Raw genomic sequence first — 23,362 nt, 5'->3', positions numbered from 1 at the left:
TTTCATCATCTCTTTGGTATTCTAATATAAAAGAAAGATTTATCCTTGAATTATTTATTTATTGCGTGTTTTATGCATATCTATCCATTCTTTGTGCCTGTGCAATAAAACTAATTGCACTGCATATACATGGGCCAAGCAGCTATGATAGAGACTCCAAATACAGTTAACCTGTCAGCAAAGGCAATTTTCTTCTCCAATATTTGCAGTACAATTTGCAATACAATTACTTCTCAAAGTCTTGGTGGGAAAAAAACCAACAGAGAAGCAAACAGGTCCTAAATGTCTGTATTCTTGGGCTTAGATGCACATCTGGCACCTCTGCTCTTCCTGCAGCCAGAGCATCCTGCACCCTCTCTCCACATCCTCCAGCTCTCCTGGCTGCATCCCAGCCTGTGAAGATTTCCAAGTCTACTTCTCTGCTGGGCACTAGGTACACCGTTTGCCTGGCATGTTCAAAACATTCGCAGATTTGCTGTGTAACATGCAGCAAAACAGACCTAACTCTGTGTTTGTATATTCTCTGCTAATCTTACTGGAATTCAGACATACCACATAATTACTGCTAAATAAAGGCTAAAGCAAAGCAGATGTATCCGAAGAGTGTCAGAGCACCAGAGTGACAGATGCTTGTTGCATCATTTACAAACATTAATTAACATTAATGTACTGTTCAGACACCAAATTAGCAGTCCCTTGGGAGAGATGATGTTTTAGTGGTTCACAAACCCTAGTGCTCTGCCGTGGCAGTCTGTCTGCAGAAGCAGCCCTCTCCCTGCGCGGGGTGGGAGAGCGCGCGGGTGGGAGAGCATGTGCAGGGAGCACAGGAGCGGTCTGGTTTGGGTGGTTGGGCCTCTGCCCACCCTGCCTGCTGCCCCTTGTTTCTGGATTCTGCATCACATGGCTCTCCGTGCTCGTCTCTTCTGCTTGGTGTTACAGCCACGCAGCTGAGGCGCAGGGAGATCGACTGGCTCGCCAAAGGATTCTTGAGCCATGGTGGGGCTCGAGGTCGGGAGCATGATGCCTTTCTCAAGGACAGGGAGAAAGCAGCTGCGCCCAGCTGCGCTCTGCGAAACTTCTGCTGGCTGGCCAGGGGCCAGGAGAGGTTATTAGTGGGAAGACTCATTAGGTTTTAAATAGCTATCAGTAAGTAATGAATAGGCAGTCAGCAACCTGATTATACGACACAAATTCCAGCTATAGTTTTGAACCAGGCCATAAATCCTCCATGCCCTTTTCAGCTGGAAAAGTGTCTGATCTCGTACAGCTCCCAGGTGCTCCCAGGAACAGAGAGGTAGCACAGGAAAGGGCTAAGCAAGGGCAAGTGGAGACCGCCCATGACGGCTGCAAGACGTGACACATGACTGCGGAGTTATCCCTGTTGGCACTCAGCTTGGCAAGAAAACTAACATGGATTTGCAGAATTCAGGTCCGAGAGCATAAAGAGAAATAATGGAGCAGATGGTCATGGCACAGCACTGAGGAATGCACTGTCCTTTATTAATCTTCACAAAACTCTAGAAATATGGTAATTTATTTTGCCACTGTTGCAGCCAATAACCCTACACACACCCTGACCCGCACGGGGACCATGAAGGAGTCCTCTATCTCTGTTTGGCAACATACACTTGTTTGTATTACCAGCTAAATTTATCCAGTTCCAATTAGCATTTTTCTTCGTGTAATTATCTCAACACCAGCAGGCCGTTGTTTTTCTAAGAAGAATTTCATTTTGTTAGCTATAATTGTTTTAGGACTTTTTTTTTCTGGACCAGCAATGCATAACTTTGGTTTTTTTGGCACAGTCAGAGACCATAGCTTATTTGCTCAGTGGGAAAAAGGAAAAGAGAAAGAGCTGTTCTTTCCAAAGAAAAGTAAAAATCTGGTTATGTGGAGGCCAGAATCTGGTTTCACTGAAATATCAGCAAAGCCAGTAGTGCTGTTTTAGTTCCACTCAGGCACAAATAAATTGAGATGCTGGCTCCTTAGACCTGGTCACTTGATTAGTGTTCAGGGGTAGAGTCTGGCCCAGTCTGGATTAGCTGAGGGAAAGGAGGAGCGTGCAAAACCACACTCAGATTGGGGTTTTGTGGAGTGCGCCAGCACAGAGCTCCAAAAAGACAAAGAGGGGGATTTTCCAAACTAGCCAAATCCTTATATGTAACTTGTATTGTGCAAGGAGAAGAAGCTTCTGAATAAGTGTCCTTGTTGCCCTCCAGAGTTTTCCTGGCAGGAAAGCAGTATTTTCAGTGTCTGGGGAGGCAGCCCCTGGGAGCCCATGTGCTGGGCTCAGCCTCCTCCCGAGTTCTGGGTTAAGAGCAGAGTCCCCTGTGGTGGCAGCTACTGGAGTCTGGCTCTCTCCTTTTGTGTTTCTTTGGCCTCTCTTTCCTCAGGAAATCAGATATGAATCATTCCCACTTTGGTGTTTAAGGCACGGTTCAGCAGACACACACAGGCTTAGAGCCTGTATGGGCATGGTTGTTGCACCCTAACTTCAGGAGAGAGCTAATAGCACCCACAGTTTTCCCACCCTCTTGTCTTCTCTTTTTGAGATTCTTTAAGGGGGGTAAAAAAATTATTCAGTATTAGTATTGAGTAAATTTTCCTCAGCTCAGTTCAGCCCAAGTGATGATAAAACATATGGTATGTATGTGATTTTATACATGCACATGACACCAAATGGTTTTAAATGTGGGCCACCCACAGAACCAGACTGTTTAGTAAGGGTGGGTGTGTATTTGTCTGTCTGTGATATGTAAGGATCTTCCTTCAGGGTAGTGTCTACATACCCATGGCTCAGATAAAATTGTATTGCAAACCAGGGGGATGCTTCAGTTTTTCTCCAAGAGCAAGGAATTATCTAATACATCTACATTATATTTCTGTAATGCCCAGAAGGCAAGGAGAGAGCGGTGGTGTGGTTAGAGGATCACCGATCCTGAGGCAGGAGCTGCGGGCTCCAGGACTGCTCTTTTTTTAGATCCTGGAGATGTGCCCAGGGTAGCTTTTACACCAACTTGGGCTTGAGGAGGCGCTTGGATGTCCCGGTTGAATGGTGGCCAGATGTGCTGGCTGCTGTATCACTGCTTGCTTCTCTTTAACCAGAGAAGCTAGTGTATGTTAACGTTACTGGCCCAGCTGGTTATCTGGGTTCTTGGACCCTTGATTTCAGTCTTGACCACAGATCCTGGTCACAACTGGAGTCTCATCATGTTGGTGCTTGGTGAATATGCAGGTAGTCACTACCACAAATAGCTGTCCGTGCCATGGACCACAGCTAAATTATGTTGCTGTCAGATCGTGGTCACCGGTGTGTTGAAATGCAATGTTGTTTCTCAGTCCCTCCACTTCTCTTTCTCATCCCCAAGAACTTAGAAGCTACAAACTTGTAGCTTTTCAGTGATGACACTACAGGTGTCATCACTGAAAAGTTTATGTGCTTTTCAAGAATTGGGTTTTTTCCTGGAGGAAAGGCAGTGTATGATACAAGGAGTGTGCACACATGTGTGTGCACATATGCGTTCGGTTTTTCATCCAGCCAAAATGGCAGCAGCAGACATCCATGATTTACAACACTTAAATTTCCACAAAAGCCTTGGACCAGCACAGCAGATTCAGCATTCAGTCATATGAAGCAAGAATATAACTGAGGTTCATTTTCTGTCTATTTTCTCTTTGGCTTCACAGTTTCCCTCTTACTGCCATCTCTTGTCTTCACATATACCCAAGTTTAACTTTAGGCAAGCTGTCCATGATCCTGCTGCTGAGGAATGTGATATTATGTCTTCTCTGCCCAAAGTGCTGAAGGCTGTTGGGTACAAACGTGTTGCTGATGTACGGTTCATCAGGCATTTATATCTGCTTTCTGGTTTTACATGTAGCACTGACTGTAAAGAGAAGCTCGCCGGCAGGCAAAGCTCAAGTCCTGTTGGGAAAGGATAAAACATTTTGCTCTTTCAGCTTGTGGACACTGTGTAGGAGGCTCCTGCATGTTACTGTGGTAGCTCCTGCTGGTGGTGGATGTAGAATATGGAGGAAAAATTTCCCACAGATTTGGCACTGAGTCACTGAACCTTGAGTGTTTTTTATAGCTTTTGTGAACATAATAGAGGTGCAACTGCATCCCCTCGGAGATGTGGGGAGGGTGTTCATAACACACGAGATCCACTTCTGGGAATTGATCCGCTTGGCACTAATCGGTCCCTCCAATATCCATGTCACTGGAACTTCTATGGGAAGACCAGGGAGCATCATGTTCATGTTCCTCAAGACAGAGTGTGGCCACTGCAATGTTTCTCAGAGCTCCCAGGTGACACTGGGCAGGTCACAAATCCTCAGTAGCCAGACATATCTGCAGTGGCCATGAGAGCTAGGGATTTGTTCTTTTCATCCATCTATAAAATGTGAGCACTTGATTCATTCATGTAGCAAATGTCTGATATGGGAAAGGAAAAGTGTAATAATACCCTTTGCTTTATGGAGCTACTTGGAAGATCTACAGCTCCAAGAAGGGATTCTTGTCTTTCCCCTTCAGCAAAGAATGTCATAACAGAGCTTGAGGAGAGGATGTGTTTCACACCATCTGCTCTGCTGTAGGTAACGGGGACGTTAACATTTTCAAGGAACTACAGAAACATGGGTCTTGGCTGATAATAGTAAGAATTTAATGTTTAATTAAACTTGGACATGGTATTAATCATGTGTATGTATTACATTTTGTATTCATCCATCACACTGTCATACCAGTACATAATAGATATTCTTTATGAGCACAAGAAAAACAGTTCTAGCTTGAAAGGAAGCAGAAATGTAGGATAAGAAAATGTCTTTATTTAAGCTTTTGACTAAAACTATTGATAATCTTGGGGATATAATTACTTTTCTCTCAGTGACTAAATAGCTGCTTAAATGCCCAAACCATCACATACATCAAATCACTAGCTACTGCAAGAACTGATGTGACTTCAGTGACTTCTGTTAACATACACAGATTTCTATTATCTGACTCTCTGGGCCATTGAATGGAAATCCTGCCGAGCTATGGAAAAGTGGACGATGTGCTTCTCTACCTCCCTCACCATCAGCAAAATTGTCACCCTCACTCTGATCGCGGAACGTTGTTACTGATAACAGTGTAGGGCAGGAGGAACCCAGCTCGACTTTCTGAGCACAAGGGAAGTCGCAGTAACAGCAGTTAGCAAAAAAAAAAAAAATATAATCTTTTGACATGTAAGTGGAGGAAAATTGCTGCTGAATCACTAGGAGGGAAGAAATATGAGAGCTTAAGATGTCATTTTTACAGGCATAATTTTTACTGTAATGGCCTTTAATAGCATGTACAAGTCAGTGTAATGCTGTCAGCTGCAGCAGAGATAGATAGAAGTACAGAAATGTAATAACTCAAACTGCTTGGAAGAATTGTTTTCCTGCTGTAGGTAATTAGCAATGTATCATGGTTTCCCTTTCCTGTTTGCTTATTCAACTTGTGAAATGGTACCTGGTGTGTCTTGGCTGTTGTCTTCCATTTATTTATTGAATTTCTTTTGCCTTTTCTGCAAATAAATGTAGTCTCTTGTGACTTGCAGTAGCTTACCATCAGGTGCGTCACAGGAATCCTTTGCTGTCCAGCGCTGGGTAGCTCTTTCCAGCAGGTGTCTCTCGGATAGTAAACAACTAAATATGCCAGATACATCTCTCTTGTGTTTAGAATCAGAAAAGCAGTTGCACATAATGCCAGGAGAAACACCATCTATCCTAATAAGCAATCAAAAACATTACTGAAAATACCTGTTTGAATTCAAAGGTCAGTTTATTTCCTGGGGGAATGAAATCTGGAAAGCAGGGGGAAATCCAAATGCAATGAACTCTCACAACACAGGACAAGGTTATTCAACAGTTGTGGCTGTCACAAGGAGGGCAGTTATCCCAGGAACAAAGCAAATACTTATTCTATCCTCTGAAATCATTAATATTTTGAAATCTGACCATGATGGCCCTCATTGTCTGATAGACTCAGAAAATTGTAGGTTGGAAAGGACCTCTGGAGGTGTCTGACCCAGCCCTCCTCTGACAGCAGGGCCAAACTCAAACTTAAAGCTATCGTCCTTTAGTTAGGTCACTCAGGGCCTTACCAGTTGAGTTTTGCCTATCTCCGAGGCTGGATACCCTCACTTGTTCAACTCATGATCCAGTGAAGGCAAGCTCCAAAACCGAGGAAATCCTGTTCCTGTTCATAGTCAACTTCTCCGTCGTGGGAGAGACGTGAGGGCTGTGTTAGTGGTGGCAGGAGTGAGACCCACTGACTGCCCGTGTTAGCGTTAGCTGTTAGCATGAGCTCCACGGGAGGAACAGTTCACCCAATGCTCTATAAGAACAGCTACTGTCAAATATGCCATTTCTTTGAAAGTGAAACTTTTCAGAGGAACAGGCTGATTTTCATGCACACACAAAGCCGGAAGAGAATGTAGAAATGATCAAATTGAAATAGTTGAATGCTTGTTTCAACATTTTTCCCCTGTGACATTTTGAATCTTGTTTCAAAGAGACTTTTAAAAAATGTTTTCTTTTGACACTTTGAAATTATTTCAACCCTTTGTGTGGAATATATAATCTGATTTTATCAAAATAAAGCAATTCAGTTGACTCCACATAACTTTAAAAAGAAAAGAGTTAAGAAAACATGGAAACTCTTAGATTTTTGTGCCTGTTTAGCACAAAACATTTGGTTCCCACTCATATCTTGATGAAATAAATTGTGGACCTCCAGGACATCTGTCTAATACACACACATGAACTGTGTGTATGCATGCATTCACATATGTCTTATTATAATGTGCAGTAGGTATCTCGGGTTAGTGGTCCAGCTTTAGTGTGTGTTTGCTAATGTAATGTCCCTAATTCATGGTTCTGCTGACGTCATAAAATCAACTTTTATAGGCATTCATCAATGAGGCCTGGATGTGAGGCTTGACTCAAAAAAATCTCTGAGAGAGGTCATTCTTTCCCTTTACAAATAGTTTTTGAAAGCATGGCCACTTCTTCAATGCAGTGCTCGTATCCTATGGGGCACCATATTGCATAATTTCTGTGCTTACCAAATCTGGAAACTACATTTACTAGATAATCATTATTAATTCACTAAGAAAATATATTCATCAGACACATAGATGAAGGATATATTTCATTATTTAGAAAAGCTGAGAATTTATGAGCACCTCTTGTGTCTCTGGACCCCAGTTCCCTGTCGCAGCAGCGGGGACATCAGTACTGGCCTGTCGCCACAACATGTGCTGAAATCCAAAACTCTAAAGATCAAAAACATTTCACTGGGAACCTGAGGCAGACTGTCAGGTCAGTGCCACCAAAAATCTGTGGTTGATGATCTGCTGTGCCTGTGGGCCTATGTTAATTTCAGAGGAAAGAGATTTCCAGTTTTAGGTTCGATACACCTTCCTGATGCAGAAATCTGCGAGCACGTGGGTAGCACAGGGACCAAACAGACAGAAGAGCTGATTTTTTATCTCTTTGAGGAGACATTTTTCGTTCATAGCTAGTTGTTATTTGAGGAGCAGGGACCTGTTGTACTATGAATTTGTTGGATGAATCAGGAGGAGAAAGGAGAGCAGAGGGCACGTCCCCTTGACGCTGAAAAGACTAGAAACCCCATGCAGATGTTTGCCCTGTCCACGTGGCAGAAGGATAAAGCCCAGCCAGACAAGAGGCTGATTCCTGTGAGGTAGGAAGGGAGCTTGGTTATGGAAAAACACACTTCATTTTACTGACATTTTCACAGCTTTGAAACACTTTGTTAATTTGCAATAACAGCTTTTGCAGACTTGTCAAAATAAATGTCCATTGCAGTTAGGAAACCCCCAACATTTACTCAGTTATGGAAGGAAGGTGGACTCATTCATCGTACTAAGGAAGGTGCAGACAGCTTTCTGACTAAGTGCAGAGGGTGAGGAGAGCTGAATATGAAGTCAGTCCCTTGCTCTGTGACCTCAGACAAACCACAGCATTAATCTGTGCCTCATTTTGCCTAGCCAGAAGACAGAAAATGCCAGCTTTCCCCTGCAAGGCACTGTGAAACCTTATTTACTCATGCTGTGGAAATATCCTGTGCTCCTTGTGTGAGAGGCAGGCAATAGACATAGGCTATAGACTCATTCTTTTCTCTTTTTTGAAAGGCAGGAGAAACAAGCTGGAGAAAATGCTTCATAGTTTTAGGTTTTGAAGACCTGGAAGTCTCCTCTGATGACAGTTGTTCTCACTTTTCTCCTTGCAGGTATTATGCTATCTGCTGCCAGCCTCTGGTTTACAGGAACAAGATGACTCCGTTGCGCATCACTGTAATGCTTGGAGGGTGCTGGGTAATCCCGACATTTATTTCTTTCCTCCCTATCATGCAAGGCTGGAATAGCATTGGCATTATTGATCTGGTGAGTAGCTAAGGAGGTACACCAACCTGGTATCAAATATATTTGGTGCTGTATATTCTCCTTTAAAAAGCAATATTCAGAGAAAAGAAGGCAAGAGAGACTGAAGGGGAAACTTCTTGTTATCGATGCACAGGGGCTGCTGAATTTGTGGAAGGTGTCTTTAAGGGGGTTTGAGATTACTCAGTCCTGGAAGGACTGTTTCAAAGACAGTGGTGGCTCTGGGAGAGGATTTTTACCTGTGTCTACCTGTCAGTTCAGTGAATAGTCCTTTGAAAACATGCCAGGCCCCACCTGGCTCCTGACAGGCACCTCGGGAGCCCTCAGATCCCCTTGGCCTCTGCAGATCTTGGGGAGTGCTGGCCACTGCCAGCTGAGCCTGAGGGTCCTTCCTTGCTGTACTAGTGATGTTTGGAGAGCCAGGAAACCCAGACTTTCCCAGAAGGGATAGCGCTTTGGGCCAGTCCCATCAATAACCTATGTCTTGGTGTGAGCCTTGAAGGTGAGGGAGAAAATGAAGTTCCCCCATGCAAGTCATTGCAGCAGGAGTCAGTTTTCCCTGCCACTGTCTCGCTTCACTTGCAGGATCCCGTTTGCAGGGCAAGGAGTTAAAAGCTGCAGATCTGCTCTCCTTCCTATATGGAGGTGCAAAAACTAAAAGATGGCAAACTGTGAAAACACCTTATTTAGAAGAGTTTGTTTAAAGTCATGTGGCATCTTCTATGCCAAGTCTCAGTCAAGGAGATACAAATACTTTTTGGCTCACGGAGAATAACAGGTGCAAGCTGCCGAGCCTCTAGACAAGACAATAAAGCCAAAATTGCTTCCAGGCAAGCACCTTTAGAACACGGAGCTGGTAGAAAAGGGAGGTGCATTTTGTTTATTTAACAAACCACATCAGGTATCTGATTTTTGCCACTAATTTTTTGCCCCCACCTTTTCAGAAAAGACTCGACACCCACCTGTCTGTACTAGACTTTCTAAACACCGGTGCAAGCCCTGCCCTTCCTTGTAACTTGCTGGTGTTCGCCATGCAGGTTTCAGTAACTACATGCTGAGAGGTAGTGCAAGGTTCAACCACCACCTAGTGAAAATGCTTCATATTTTATTTTAGAGGTAAACTTCCTTACTTGCCCAATTTATAAATAATTACATAAATTATTTAAGTTAAAAATGTAAATTAATCAATTTAAATAAATAATTTACTAAATAATTTTAATATTATAGTTTCAGATAGGAGACAGGGTATTCTCTTGTTGGAATAAACACCAGAAATTATGGGCCTGATTAAGCTGCAGTGACATTGTTTTGTAGCAAGAATAACCTCAGAGAAATCTTGTCTGTCCCAGTTATGCCCTCTGCTCCCCAAAAATCACATGCAAGATCTCTTTCTTCCTCTGTTGTCTCTGTTTCTGTCACAAGTCATTGACCAGATCTCAGCCTACAGAGTCAACCTGCAGACTTCTCCTGCCCAGGTTGCTGCCCACACCCCCTGTGCCTGGGAAGCTCAGTGTCACCCCGACCTGGAGCTGCCCCCAGATGCTGCAGCCCAGTCCCTTCCCTGTCCATCTGGTCCTTCTCTAATAGCCCTGTGGGGCTAAGCAGGGTGAAACTTGTGTGTCCTTGGTCTAAAACCACGCCCTGATGAACAGAGCAGCAAGCACCTCAAAAAGCATGGCACAAAGTGAAGTTATTCCCCCTCACTGTGTCTGAACTGGGGATTTGGGCTAATTTTTACTGGCCGGGTTGAAGCATGGTCTAGGGTGCCGGAGCTGCAACACAGGCTGGTCCTGCATACCTGGGGACCAGGAGGGCCAGAGAGCACATGGTGTGAGCACAGGCAGGAGAGGCAGCAGTGGATAAGGCAGATATGGCAGATGGGAGAGGGGAGGGAGGAGAGAGAATTGGAAGGTGGTAGTGAGGTGTCCTGGCAAACAAGACTGCTGGTATCAGAGGAGCGGTGCTGAACTTCTTTCCTCCTTTGCCCTTGTCCTTCCTCCCCCTGCCCAGATTCAGCAAAGGCAGTTCAACAAGGCTTCCAACTCCACTTACTGCATATTTATGGTCAACAAGCCATATGCCATTACCTGCTCTGTGGTGGCCTTCTACATTCCCTTCTTCCTGATGGTGCTGGCCTACTACCGCATCTATGTCACGGCCAGGGAGCACGCCCGCCAGATCCGGGTGCTGCAGCGCGCGGGGGCCCCCACCGACGGCCGGCAGCACCACCCAGACCAGCACAGCACGCACCGCATGAAGACTGAGACCAAAGCTGCCAAGACCCTGTGCATCATCATGGGGTGCTTCTGCCTGTGCTGGGCCCCCTTCTTTATCACAAACATAGTGGACCCTTTCGTAAACTACACAGTGCCGGGCAAGCTGTGGACGGCTTTCCTGTGGTTGGGCTACATCAATTCAGGGTTGAACCCTTTCCTCTACGCCTTCTTGAACAAGTCTTTCAGACGTGCCTTCCTCATCATCCTGTGCTGTGGTGATGAACGATACCGAAGGCCTTCCATCTTGGGGCAGACTGTCCCCTGTTCCACCACCACAATAAATGGATCAACTCATGTACTAAGGTGAGTGTTTCTTGGATACTGCAAAATGCCTGGGGTCACTAGAAAGAGTTCTTCTCCAGAGTTTTCTTAAAGGATTGGTTTCACTTTGAATTTGAAATATCTGATGGATTAACTGTTTAAAAAGGGAGGGGCAAGAAAAGTGTCCATAAATCCTTGGGGTGCTCAAAAAAACTGGGTTTGTAGGTAACAGATAAGTGTTGGCAAGCACAGTTTCTCCAGAAATGTGTTCAGGAAAGAGCTGGGAGATAGCAGAAGTCATGTATGCATTTTGGCAGGCCCTGCTGTTTGGTCTGAGGGGAACAACTTGAGTCCATGGGGAGCACCTTGAGGGAGGCTGCCTACTCAGTCATCTTTAGCAAAGGGATCATGACCCCGCTGCCCCTTCTCAGGTTCTGCCTTTGTATCCCCACTAGCCGCTGCTGCATCTTCTGAACTAATGAAACACCTTAACCCTGCTGGGGCACCTCAGTAGCTCTCTGGGAGAGGGGATACTTGCCATTGTGTTTTAGCAGCTCAGACAATGCTGGGGTGTCTGCCTTTTACTATAACCCAGACAAAGCCTGCCCCTGTGCAAGGCACCAGCACCCAGCTCTGCAGGAGCCCTGGGAGCTGAGCATGCCTTACACAGGCTACAGGACAGAGCCCTGCTGGTTGGCATTTTGGGGTTCCAGTGAATTTGAACCCCACACCTCACACACCCCATCCTTCACTGAGTACCACAATGTGTTCACTGCAAGAGAGAGTGTGTGGGCTGCGCACTGTGGGGGTACAGAGGGGTTTGGAGGGCTCTGTGGTATGAGGCACACTCTGTTATCTTCTCCTCATTGAACAGAGAGGCGGGAGGCAAGCACAGGAGAAAGGCAGGAAGAACAATTATCTCCTGTAATATCAGAACAAACCACAATCTCTGAAAAAAAACATAGATGTTTCTATGCAACTGTCTAAAGGAGATTCGGTTCTTTTGGTAGATGGATTCCTGGCTCTTCACATGCAGATGAGGACTTTGTAACCATATTTGTGTTCAGAGCTTAACCCATCCGGAGACAAAATCAGACACTGAGCACTTCCCAGCTGAGTCTGATATGGTGGTTTGCCCCAAGCTCCCTTCTGTACTGATTTCTGAAGTTTTGGAAAGAGTCCTGAGCTGTATAATGGATGGGAGGTAGGGCAGGGCTTGTCACAACCTCGAAACAGACCTCTCAATCTTTTTAAGTCATTAAACACATTACAATGTATTTATCTTCTGCTGATAAAAAACTGTTCGGGGACTATGGTCCCAGAGCCCTCTGTGATGGATGTGTGCCACTCTCAGCCTGTATTTCTGTTGGAGCTGTGCTCCCAGGGGCAAGCCAGATAGAAGCTCCTCTGCTGCCATTAGGCAGATTGAGAGAGCAGCCCTTATGGGGCACAGAGCACCATCCTGCAGCAAGCGAGCTGGTACCTCTGGCTGGGGTGCAGGGGTGAATGCTGGAAAGGTGTTCCTGTGCAGGGAGATGGGGATGGAGGGCTTGCTCCCATCCCTGGTTAGCTGGGATGGCTCCATGCTCTCAATACGGGACCAACGCAGTGGCCTAAACACAAAGAGAGTGGAGTCTATTTTGGCTAGTAAGCACAGCAACAAGATACCTTTTGTTAAGTATACAAGGCAGAGAGACGACAGGGAGCCTCTCTTAGGTGTGGGTTTGAGATGTGGAGGGCAGGCAGCATGTGAGCCCAGAAGGTGAATTGCTTCAGTCTGTGCTGACATTTGACCTCCAAGCATTGCAGATGACAATGCCAGTGCCTCCTCATGTCTCCAAGTTGTCATGCTGCTTTTGCACTAAGTTATCTTGCTGTGAGACCTCATCATCCTGCCTGTGCCCTGTGGGACAGGCAGGCTCAGGCCAGCACTGCCCTGGGGACACTAGGCAGTGGAGACGGGCTCCTGAGAGAGTGAGCAGCTAGGGAGGCTCTGCGTATCTCCAGGATACGCAGAGGGCTGAGGGCTGAGTCTTTCCTTCATTCTGTGCTGACTGTCCCTGAGCTGACAACCTCCTCGTTTTGAGACTCTTTTTAAACATATTGATGTCCCTGCAACGGCCAAAGCAAATGTGAAGAGTCACCTCCCCTCCAAAGCTGGGGTGGCCACAGTCTCAGCCACCCTGGCCAACTGGGGAGGCTCTGGTGGGTTGCAGTAAGTGGTGAATCTCGCCATGGAGCTGAGATCAGCCTTTCCTCATTTCCAGCTTCACCCTCCCACTTCTACCACTCTGCTCCCACATACAAGTTATCCATGGTAAAGGTATAACAATCCTGTCAATCTAGATGTGACAAGCATTGCAAAAGGCCCCATAAGAACCAAACCCGCACAGGGCATCTTGTCCACTTCTAGCTTTTATGGGTACTTTTATGGATAAGAGCATGTTGCCTCTCTTCAACATGCAGCAAGCACAAGTCAGATTATCTCCTGCCTGTCCATATCACTCCAGCTCTGCAGAAGGCACTTGCTTCCCGCTGCCACATCCCCTCCTCCCTCTGCATGGTGGAGGGATGTGGCTTTACACATCAGCACTTCAGAGAGCAATTATTTTCTGTTTTACTCAGCTTTGTAACTGATGAGAAAAGCATGACTTCTTTCCCTGGTGCAGATTATGCTCTGATGATGATAGAGGTGTGGACATTAAAGGAAAACCAACTAACGGTAGTCTTTGGACAGTTAACCTCACTTGAGGAGTTTGTATTTCTTTGGTGCTTCTCTCTTAAGTGCAAAAAAGGTTGGACTCAGCATGGATGGAAGAGAAATTCAGTGTGGCAGGTTCTCTCGAGGTGTAACATACATTTGCTTTCTAGCATGGAAATACAAGGGGTTTGTGCCCAGCAGCTGAAATACTGTAACCTTCCTATATGGGTTGGCCTCATACCAACCCAACTGAGAAGCTGTGTAGGGTTCACACACTTCTTTTCCAACCTCAAAGTTGTTTCTTCCTGACCAAGAGCTTCTGCAAATGGGGAAGTTGTGCAAGTGGGATTTTACAGTTGTTTTTGTACCCTGGCAGGGAGAGCAGTGACGAGCAGGACAGACCACGTGCTGAATCTAGGGCAGAGTTCCTCTCTCTCAGACTGCAGAGATTTGAAATTTTCTGTTAAGCTGATGTGAGTCATTTAGCCTCAAAGGGAGTCAGGAGTGGTTGACAGTAGGAAAGGGATTTCTAACTCCTCTCTACTTCCAGTCTTGAGAATATCTGAACTTTCCTCCAGCTCTACCTGTCCTTGCTGACAATCTTCTCACCGGAGTGTTTGCAAGTGCAAAGAATGTTTCTCATTACTAAAATTCAGGCTCTTGCTTTCGGATGCGTCTGACCTGTGAGAGTGTCTTGTAGGGAGGGAAGGCATTTCTTCTTTTTTTCTTCTGATAACTTTAGTGTCAAAATGATCTGACATTCCCATTTTGGGATTTTTCACATTTATATTAGGAATGGGAAAAAAAGAAGAAGGAGGAGCACAGTGCGATAAAACACGGCAGTGAGAAGAGGCAGACGCCCTTACCACACACAGGCTGAGAGACCGCTTGGGAGACAATACTCATTCTTTCTTTTTTTTTTTTTAATTTATTTTTCAAGTGATCTATGAAGACTGTGGTGCTCTGGGTGACCCAGGAAGGGGGAGATACTTTACAGCACACCTGAGGTCAGATGCAACCACAGTAGCAATGGGGTGAGAAAGCAGACTGGACAGTGGCTTGACCGTGATATGAGGGTGACCACAGCTTTCTTAATCCCCTGGAAACCACCTCACTTTATCCCTAAATCATGAACCAGAAGATGGGGAAAGGATTTCCTGTCACCCGTTTTATTCGTGAACTCTCCATCAGCTGGCGTGAGAGACACCCTTCCCATGGGTGGGGCGGGACGTGGCGCAAAATGTGTTTTGAAGATGTCATGAACAGCCAGGTGATAGGATTTGATTACAGCTGGAGCTATGTATATGATGGGAAAGAGTATTAGAATTAAATATTCAGCTTTGAAAGAAAATTTTGATTTGCCTGTTTTCCAGGTTTGCTTTCTGCAAGTGTAGAAATTGCCAGAAGCCTTTTTTTTTTTAACCCCTGGATATTCACCTATTTCAATTCTGATGTGTATCATCAACTGGAAAATTCAGATAGGACACATGCAAAAGGTGTACTGAAATATGCAGGTGTGGCTACAATCCAAAATTCATGCCCTATTAATTTTTCAATGGCTGAGATTGCAACTCGCATGTCATATACAAAGGTTTGTTTCTCTGGTTCCATCGCAAATTGTGTAATTCATTATAAATATTTGCAATTCATAGTTCTAATAACCACGGTTTGGAATATCATTCACTGAGAGGAGGAATCATTCTGAATAATGAGTAGAGAGCAGAATTTACAATAAGCACTCAACTAACGTATGGCAAAAATTAGTACAATACTTAACGACAATAGATATGGGTTTCTGGACAGCTGTAGCATGTGTTCAGGGGTTCTGTGCACCATGAGACTGAAAGCAAAATGCTGAAAAATGCTCTCTTCCCCTTTAAACATATTGCTTGCATAACTTTTGCCATGCATAGCTATTTATTCAACACAAACCAACAAACTCATGCCTTCATGAATCATTAAACTCTCGTACTGCACAAGCGGATAGGAACCCAGATCAGCATTTCCTGAATTCTTGGATAAAACAAGGTCTGAAATTTTGCCACAGCGAAGAGGATGACTTTGGATAAATATAATTGAGCAATGATCAGAGTAGACAAACTCTGGAATGTTTGGGTCAAGGAGATAGCTTTGGTATATTCCCCATTTCCTCTCAGAAGTGCACTGTTCAGCACAGGACAGTGTATTAGTATATTCTGGGAAAGCCAGACTGAGTGGCTTATCTACTCATTTTCCATCACAGAGAGGTCTTCTCAGACAGGGCTGATGCCAATTTTATTTCTCCAAAGTAAAACACATCTTAATTTTCCTTTTAGAAGACCCAAGAGAAACAAAGTGAAAAAAAAAGAAGCATGCAGCTTGTGGGGCTGGATGTTCATCGGCTTCATAAATACTAAATTAAATAAATAACCCAATCATCCCACATTCATGTCAGCACTCTGCAGGTGCACAGAATGCTGGGAGAAGTGTGCAGTAAATCATTGCATGCAGCCGGCACTCAACACCAGAGCACTGTTGTAGAGTCTTATTGGGCCCTATAAAGAGCAAGAATAATTGTGCCAGTAAATCTGAACTGCAGCGAGCCCTGATGCTTCCTTGCTGCTGCTGGAACTGGCAGCGCAGCAGCTCAGGTCTCCAGTTTTTAGAAGTTTAGCAAATCCTGGCTTACAGATCTGTTGGAATAAAAATAAATCAACTTTGATTGTAGGGAAGAGAAGGTCAGAGCTGCCGTGGAGCAAAGGAAGAAGTGATGTGTAACTATCAGTGATGCTTCCCCAACAGGAGTGCACAGGGGTGGTCCTGCTGCAGGGCTCAGTTCCCTACACATCCCTCCCACAGAGCTGCCCCAGCTCTGAGCTGGAAGCCCATCCCAGCACAGGCACACTGTGAAATGTCTGCTGTAATTTGAGGGAGACCCATAGCAGTGCAGGCAGTGTCTGCACAGTGAGGGGAGCTCCATAGGTACCCAGTGCACTCACTGCCCCTGTTCCATGCAGCCAGACCCTCCTGTTGCAGGGGTGTGACATGTGGGATTAGCAGGAGGGTCAGGGCTTGAGAGGGAATTTGCACGTGGGTTTAGCTTTGTGTTGCTACTTCAACTCTGTAAAGGCAAAGGTAGGAGCTCTTCCTTTCTCCTTGCCTGTTCCTGGCCAGGAGCAGAGGACACTTTGGGCTAGAGGCCACTACATACAGATGGGATGGATGAGCTGCTGGCATTGCATTACTTTTTGCAGCTTTAAAACAGTGAATAAGTTAAAGAGACTTTCCCCCTCTGTTTGTGAGGTAGCTTTTCACAAAGATGAGCAGCTATCCTGAAACCCTCCTGGCTTTGCAAGGCTGTCAGCTCAGAGCCCCATCTCCCCTTGCTCCTGGGGTCTCCCCGACACCCCAACATGGAGGACTCCCCTGCCTGAGCAGCAGCCTGGGTGCTGCCTGCAGCAAATACACAGCAGGACGCCCAGATGCCCACCGCTGTGGAAGCAAGGCAATTTGCGTCTTTTCAAAGATGACTTTAAATGACCATGCCTTTTCAACAACTTTAATTTCACAAGGACATTAACTCCGTCACTGCTCAGTCACCTCCTCACAGGTCAAATCCTGCCTGGCCAGGTGTCCCTGTGCCACCACGCACCATCCCCTTCTTCTGCGGAGTCGCCTTCAAGGGAATGGGCACATTTGGTGGCTGTGGCGTTACAAATCCGCTGGCTGTTTCCAAGCTCCCAGGCTCAGAAATGTCTTCACAAGATAGGTTAAAGAGTGCTGTTTCCCCTGTGCATCCAGGTATGGGTATGGGCTGAATCACACAGCAGGTTCAGTGCCCAGTGTGGATCATTTCACTTGTGTTCATAGGGCATGGATGGAGTGGCAATCCCATCCCATCTGTGATGGTGGGATTTTGTGCATGTCTGTTGTGGCTTGACTCAGAAAACACAGAGGTTAGACACCCAGAGCTTCTTTCTGATGAAACTGTCAGGTCTCTCTCAAGGATTTGCGTTTGCAAGTAAAAAAATCTCCTCCTGTTCTGCCTTTTCCTGTTCCTCTTATCTCTTATCCTTCCTTAGGCACTAAGAGCCGCAGAGACCACAGGGCTTCCCGAGGCAGAATCACACCCTTGCTGCTGGGGGTCGGAAAGCCTCGGTAGCTCCCAGTGCTGCTTTGCAGCAGCACCCGTGGGCTGACACCAGCAGTGGGGCTTCCCCACCCCAGCCTAGCCGAGCCAGCAGCCGACAGCCTGGCCAGCACAGCCTGCCTGTCCTCTGCTCGCGTGCCTCCTCTCCAGCCCTCCTGGGGCAGAGCAGACCCTTGGCATTTGGCAAGCCAAAAGCTCTCCCGGCACGGGCGCTTCATCGGCAAAGGTGCATTTAGCCTCAGACCGGGGGGATGCATGCCTTCCTTATTGCATTTTCCCGCAGGACAGAATGGTGGCCACTGGCACTGGCAGAGGTGTTTTGGAGGAAGGAGGGACCATGGCAGCGAGAATGGGGGGACAGGTCGGGCACGGCCAGGACGTTATCTCAGCCTTCCCTGCTGAAGACCCTAAAACCCATTTCAGTAGCAGCAGAGAGGAATCAGCCCAGGTCTGCTGCTGCTACATGATGCTAAATATTTGTCTCCCCTCTGTTTTCTCTCTTTCTCTCTCACACATGCGCATGCATTTGCAGAAATGACTAATTATGTAAGCCAGAGGGAAGTTATTTCTGGAAAGGAGATGTTTACAGGCTGTGTTATCAGGGAGGTGTTACACCCTGCTCTGTTTGTGATGCTGGGGAGAGCACGGTGTGCGAGGGCTGCAGTGAGACCCTGGAATTCAGTCTGAGGCTGCAGTAGCAACCTGCCAGGCTGGGCAAGGAAAGGCTTCAGCTGGCCCAGAGGTGAAAGATTTAGGTTTGGGTTCAAACTCAGGGTGCCCTCACTGCTCTCAGCCTCAAAGCCAGCTATTTGCAGTCCTCATTCACTCTGCTAGGCTGCCTGGAGGTTCCACCAAATTAGTTGAAAGGGTAAAAATCCAATATTTATTGGTTTTCCAGAGTTTCTGAAAGGTTTTTTTTTTTGTTTTGCTCTTAAGGAGAAATAGGCAAGCAGCAGGTAGGCATCCATGTGCACAAAACTCACAAACAGACAAGACAAGGGAACAAAAACCATCAACGTGCTATTTGGTTTGGCCAATTTTGAAATAGATGTGGAAGTGAATCTTCACTGCAACTCCATTTTTAAACACAAAGGATGCACGTCTTCGATTTAATTTTTTTATTTATTTATTTTAGCACTAACTACAACGTGACTATTCTTCTAAAAGGTTTTTTTCCCATTTACACAAGCGGAACAGATTTTTCTGTAGATGTTCTGTGATTTTTTTTCCTATCACTAAAGTATAATTTAGAAAAGCATTCCAGTGGCAGGATACTACTGCCCAAAGCTACACAGTTATTTAGAATAAAATCAGGCCATTAAGGTTAAAATTTCTGACTGGCAGGAACCGCCTAGGAATTTTAATGATCCTGCGAGATGGATCAGAGCCTTGACATATGCCATCATCTTCTTCACTACAAGTTCATTAGTCCCAAGATGGATCATTTGGACTTGGTCCACTCTTTCCTTCATTGCCTCATTGCTCGCTGTTTCACACTAGGTTTCCACAGGTCATTTTGGAGGAGCAATGTAAGCAGCATCTATTTTGCTGTGCTTGTGAGACTTGGAGCAATTACAGGCTGCTAAGCTTTAGTTTTTTAGTGTTGTAATTTCTCCAGCAGTCACCTTCTTAATGGGACCAATAGGCAAAGATCTCACCCCTTTGCAAATGTGCTGATAAAGCATATTCCTGCTAAGTTCTTTTTAGGAAGTTTCTGAGCAAAAGCTTGAGAAACACAACAGATTATGACATCGCTGTGACACCTCCATCCCCTGCAAATTTTTCTTTTTTATGTAATTCCTCTTTCTGACAGGAGTTTAGAGGAAGCTGCCCATTGAGAGGCACAAATAATTTTCATTTTCAGATAAACTGATGAAATACAGATAGGGTGAAGCTAATACCTTTGTATATGTTTGGGCTGGGATTTTGATTCTTGTCCTTGATGGTAGGAATCTACTTTGCTTCATTGTAGTGAATAGATGCAAACATTATGTTTGCATGCAAACCGTCATGCTCCTGTGATTCAGCTACTCTGATGAGCAGGCCTGTGGGCAGTCACCCTCAGCTGACTGTACCCAGCAGGCACATTATCGCGCTGCTCTGTGGTGGCTGGAGGACGTGAAGGAAAGTCCTCTTCTGTGCCTCAGAGGGCTCTGTCCATAGGGACCCTCCAGAGCTTAGCAAGAGGCACAAGAGAAGCTAATGAAATTTTTCATTTAATAGACGTGAATCTGCTGGTGGTCTTGACTTTAAATTGCAGTAGTGTCATTTTTCGTCAGCTGCAGGTGCCTGGAAAAGCCATGCTGACATCCTTGGGTGCTGTCCAGCAGCCTTTTTCACCAGTCTTGGACACTTTCCCCATTACAAGTCTGCAAGCACAGCACTAGGCATGGCCAAAAGCATACTGCATACGGCATGCTTACTGCCGGAGGGGTACCGAGCAGGTGGCCCCATGGGTGACTCTGGAGGCTGCACTTCCCACCATGGTGCAGAGACATGCCCAGGAGAGAAACCTTGTGAGAGGTCTCTGTCCCAAGGCACACAGTATTATACCAGCCAAAACAATTTAAAAATGGTGACTTCAGGGATGACAAAGAGTATTTTCTTCATTTTGGCCCAGCCCTAGGTCTGAGCCCTCTAGGCAGTGCAACCAGAGATTGCTCAAGATGTTTTTTCCATTCCAATAGTTTCAGCTCAAGTATCAGTCCCCCATGTTGGCAGGAACAGCACCATGCGGCTCTGTACCACAGCCTCAGCATGGATAGCTTGTTTCATCTAGCAAAATGGGGGCTAAGAGGGGATCTGATTGATGCCTGTACTGCATCAGAGAGGTAGAGACTGGGAAGGGAGATGAGTTATTTAAAGCAAGAAATAATGCTAAGAACAAATGGATATAAAATGCCCAGGAATAAATTTAAGCATGGAATTAAATGAAAGCTTACAGCCATCATGGCAGTGACGGTTTGAAACAACCTCTTAGTAAGACTAGTGGAGGCAAACATCTAACTTTTAGCAAGCTGAAGTTTGATGAATTTCAAAAATCATCTCATTATATGGTATGACTATGATAGCAGGAAACTGCCTCAGGACCCCACAAAGCCCCACTTTGTCCTTAATTCTGACCCTTGTGGAAACCAGAACCAGAGCTGAAATGCTTCAGGTCTTGTCAATACCTGACCACACTGCCTACATAAAATGCAGCTTTCTCCCCCATCCTACTGATTTTGCATCCATCAGGGATCACTGAGAGAAACAAAAATTGTCCCTATTTTCCAAAATACCTCATGGACCAGGTTCCCATGTTCCTACCTCACCTTTCCCCTCTGGGCAGTGCAGTATTTCCTGCTAGCTGGCAAGTGGGCTTTTCAAGATCATAACCAAGATCAGCAGTTTGGTAATCTGAGGTTGCCTCTGTCTCATTCCCAAGATCTGGATTTGGAAGAAAATTGCACCCGAAGATAAATTGGAAGGAAGAACAATGTCCTTAAGTGATAGTGTTCAGACTGTTTGATATAGAATATGATGAAAAGACAGGGTAATGTCCATACCACTGGCAAACATGAGATTATGAAAAGTAGATTTCAATTCTCCAAGCTAATTTTATGAGGTTGCAATTTGCAAGGAGTGTCTTTGACTTTTACCTATATCAGCATGGTACCCCATAGTTTGTAAACCATAATAAAATTACCATCTTCTAGCAGATGTGTTTGTTGTCAGTATTCTTAAGGAACAGGTCTCGTCCATAAGATGTTTACTTTTAATCTCTCTGGAGAAAAACAAATAATTGCTGATAACATATGCAGATAGTACAAGAATAGAGGACTAACAGTAATAAGCGAGCACCACAGGGCTACTCTGCGCTCTGAATTACTTGGTCAACTGAGCACAAGGAAAATGTTTCCACAGAGTTACAGAAGCACGGTCATTATGGCTGTGCCTTTTGGCATGCTGAACAGAACCTCAGACCACTGGCTGATCTAATAAACTGCCACTGTGAAACAGGCTTCGATGCTGAACATCAGCTCCCACTTGAGCCTGAGGGGTGAAGGTGGCTGCTCCTGCAGACATGGAGCCAGTGCTGCCCACGTACCTAGCGCAGGCAGGGCTGGCAGTGGGGTACCATGCTCCAGAGGGAGGAGGCTGGAAAAAATGAAGTATGATTAAAAGTTTCAAAAATAGGCTGCAGCAAAATCGTCCTGGCACTAGATCTATTTATCTTGTACTAGAGAAGGTAGAGAGATCAGTGTCTGTTTGGCATACAGAAGTCTAATGCACAGATGTGTAGCAAGGGATGGACCTGGAAGTTTAAAGTGCCCAAACTTGCATTAGACACACAGTGTTCATTTTTAAAAGTGAAAATTGTAAGTCATGACAACTGATTATCATATGCAGCTGTCTACCACTAGAAATTTAAGATTGTCTTTCTTTGTAATAACCTCTCTAGCTCAAGAACAAGTCTTGAACACAAGAGTGAGTCCAGGGAAGACCCACAGCCTGTTTCATTCAGGACATACTGGGCGGTGACAACAGCCTCTGCTGGTTGAGCGACCTGGTCGCCAGGACGGGGATGTCCTCAGTGCCTTCCTTTGCTTTCAATCCATTGTTTTGTTGTATTAGCACTGAGGGCACCCAGCCAGGAGCAAGTTCACCGTTTTGCTGGATGCCACGCAATTTCAGAAGGGAAATGCAGCCCAAGCTCCTGGCAGCCATGCCTAGGCCAAGCGAGGGACAGGGGGTGGCAGCTGGGAGCAGAGGGACACCGCGTGGCACGGAGCTGGCAGGCTGGACCATGGCCTAAGACGATCAGCTCTCAGCAGTGTGTGGCTGTGTAAGCAGCTGGAGTATTTTGTTGCAGCCTGGTGGCGGTGATGAGTGAAGTAAAGGAAAAAACTATTTCCACCTCTGTCCCTGAAGTATTAGCAGAGCCAGCACAAGTGTGTTGGTTTGCAATTAGGTCAGCACAAGCACTCTCAGTGACCTTGAAATAACCTCCACTACATCTCTAAATACATGTTTGTTGTGCCTTTGCTCTTATTTCCCAGTTTCTTTTCCGGAGTGGGTATGTGATGGCATGTACAGTACACACAGATGACTCATCTCCCTCTGCCATTTAAAGCTAGACTGGACAAAGTAGTTAAAAATAGTACAGGGGACAATCTTGTACCAGAGAAAGGGCTCAGACTGGAGAATTAGAGTATAGCACTTATTAGGTCTTCCCTTTGCTAATGTTGTTAATCTTAGTCAAGAGCCAATTTGTTTTTCACTGAAATTTCATTAGCTGCAAATCTGAAAAGGTATTCTTGTAAAAATATAGGAGATCATTAGACTCAGTTACAACTAAAAAAGAAGTGTTTAATTTCTTGGAGGAGCTTTCTTGTGATTTTTTGTGAAGCTTTGCCAATATTTACAATCAAACTTATGTTCCAACTTCCCTGGCATGATTTTACAAGTTGGCATCAGTCTTCTCCACAGTAACAGCCTTCTAGTGTAACATTCACAAATACTGTGACTGGGAGTTGTGAAGGATCATGAGCAGAACACAGAGAGCTATAAATATCAG

At 45.4% G+C, this 23,362-nt stretch overlaps 1 protein-coding gene across 4 annotated transcripts in view; it reads left to right on the top strand.

Moving 5' to 3' along the window:
• The window catches only part of HTR4 (5-hydroxytryptamine receptor 4), a 140,664-nt gene that overhangs the window by 71,473 nt on the left and 45,829 nt on the right, over positions 1–23,362 (top strand). For 3 of the 4 annotated variants that reach the window (XR_010374217.1, XM_064459001.1, XM_064459003.1), the window contains 2 exons: positions 8,285–8,438; positions 10,446–11,014. Coding sequence is in view for 3 of the 4 variants with exons in the window: in XM_064459001.1 (XP_064315071.1) it covers positions 8,285–8,438; positions 10,446–11,014 (723 nt within the window). In the remaining variant the exon portion in view is untranslated. Of the gene's footprint in view, positions 1–8,284; positions 8,439–10,445; positions 11,015–14,466; positions 15,324–23,362 lie in introns of those variants that run through there. The other variant, XM_064459002.1, reaches the window with a different exon arrangement.

This window comes from Phalacrocorax carbo, chromosome 8 (genome assembly GCF_963921805.1).
Source record: "Phalacrocorax carbo chromosome 8, bPhaCar2.1, whole genome shotgun sequence".
NCBI lineage: Eukaryota > Metazoa > Chordata > Aves > Suliformes > Phalacrocoracidae > Phalacrocorax > Phalacrocorax carbo.
Note: the sequence above shows the minus strand (reverse complement) of the source record. Positions and strands in the feature narration are given on the sequence as shown.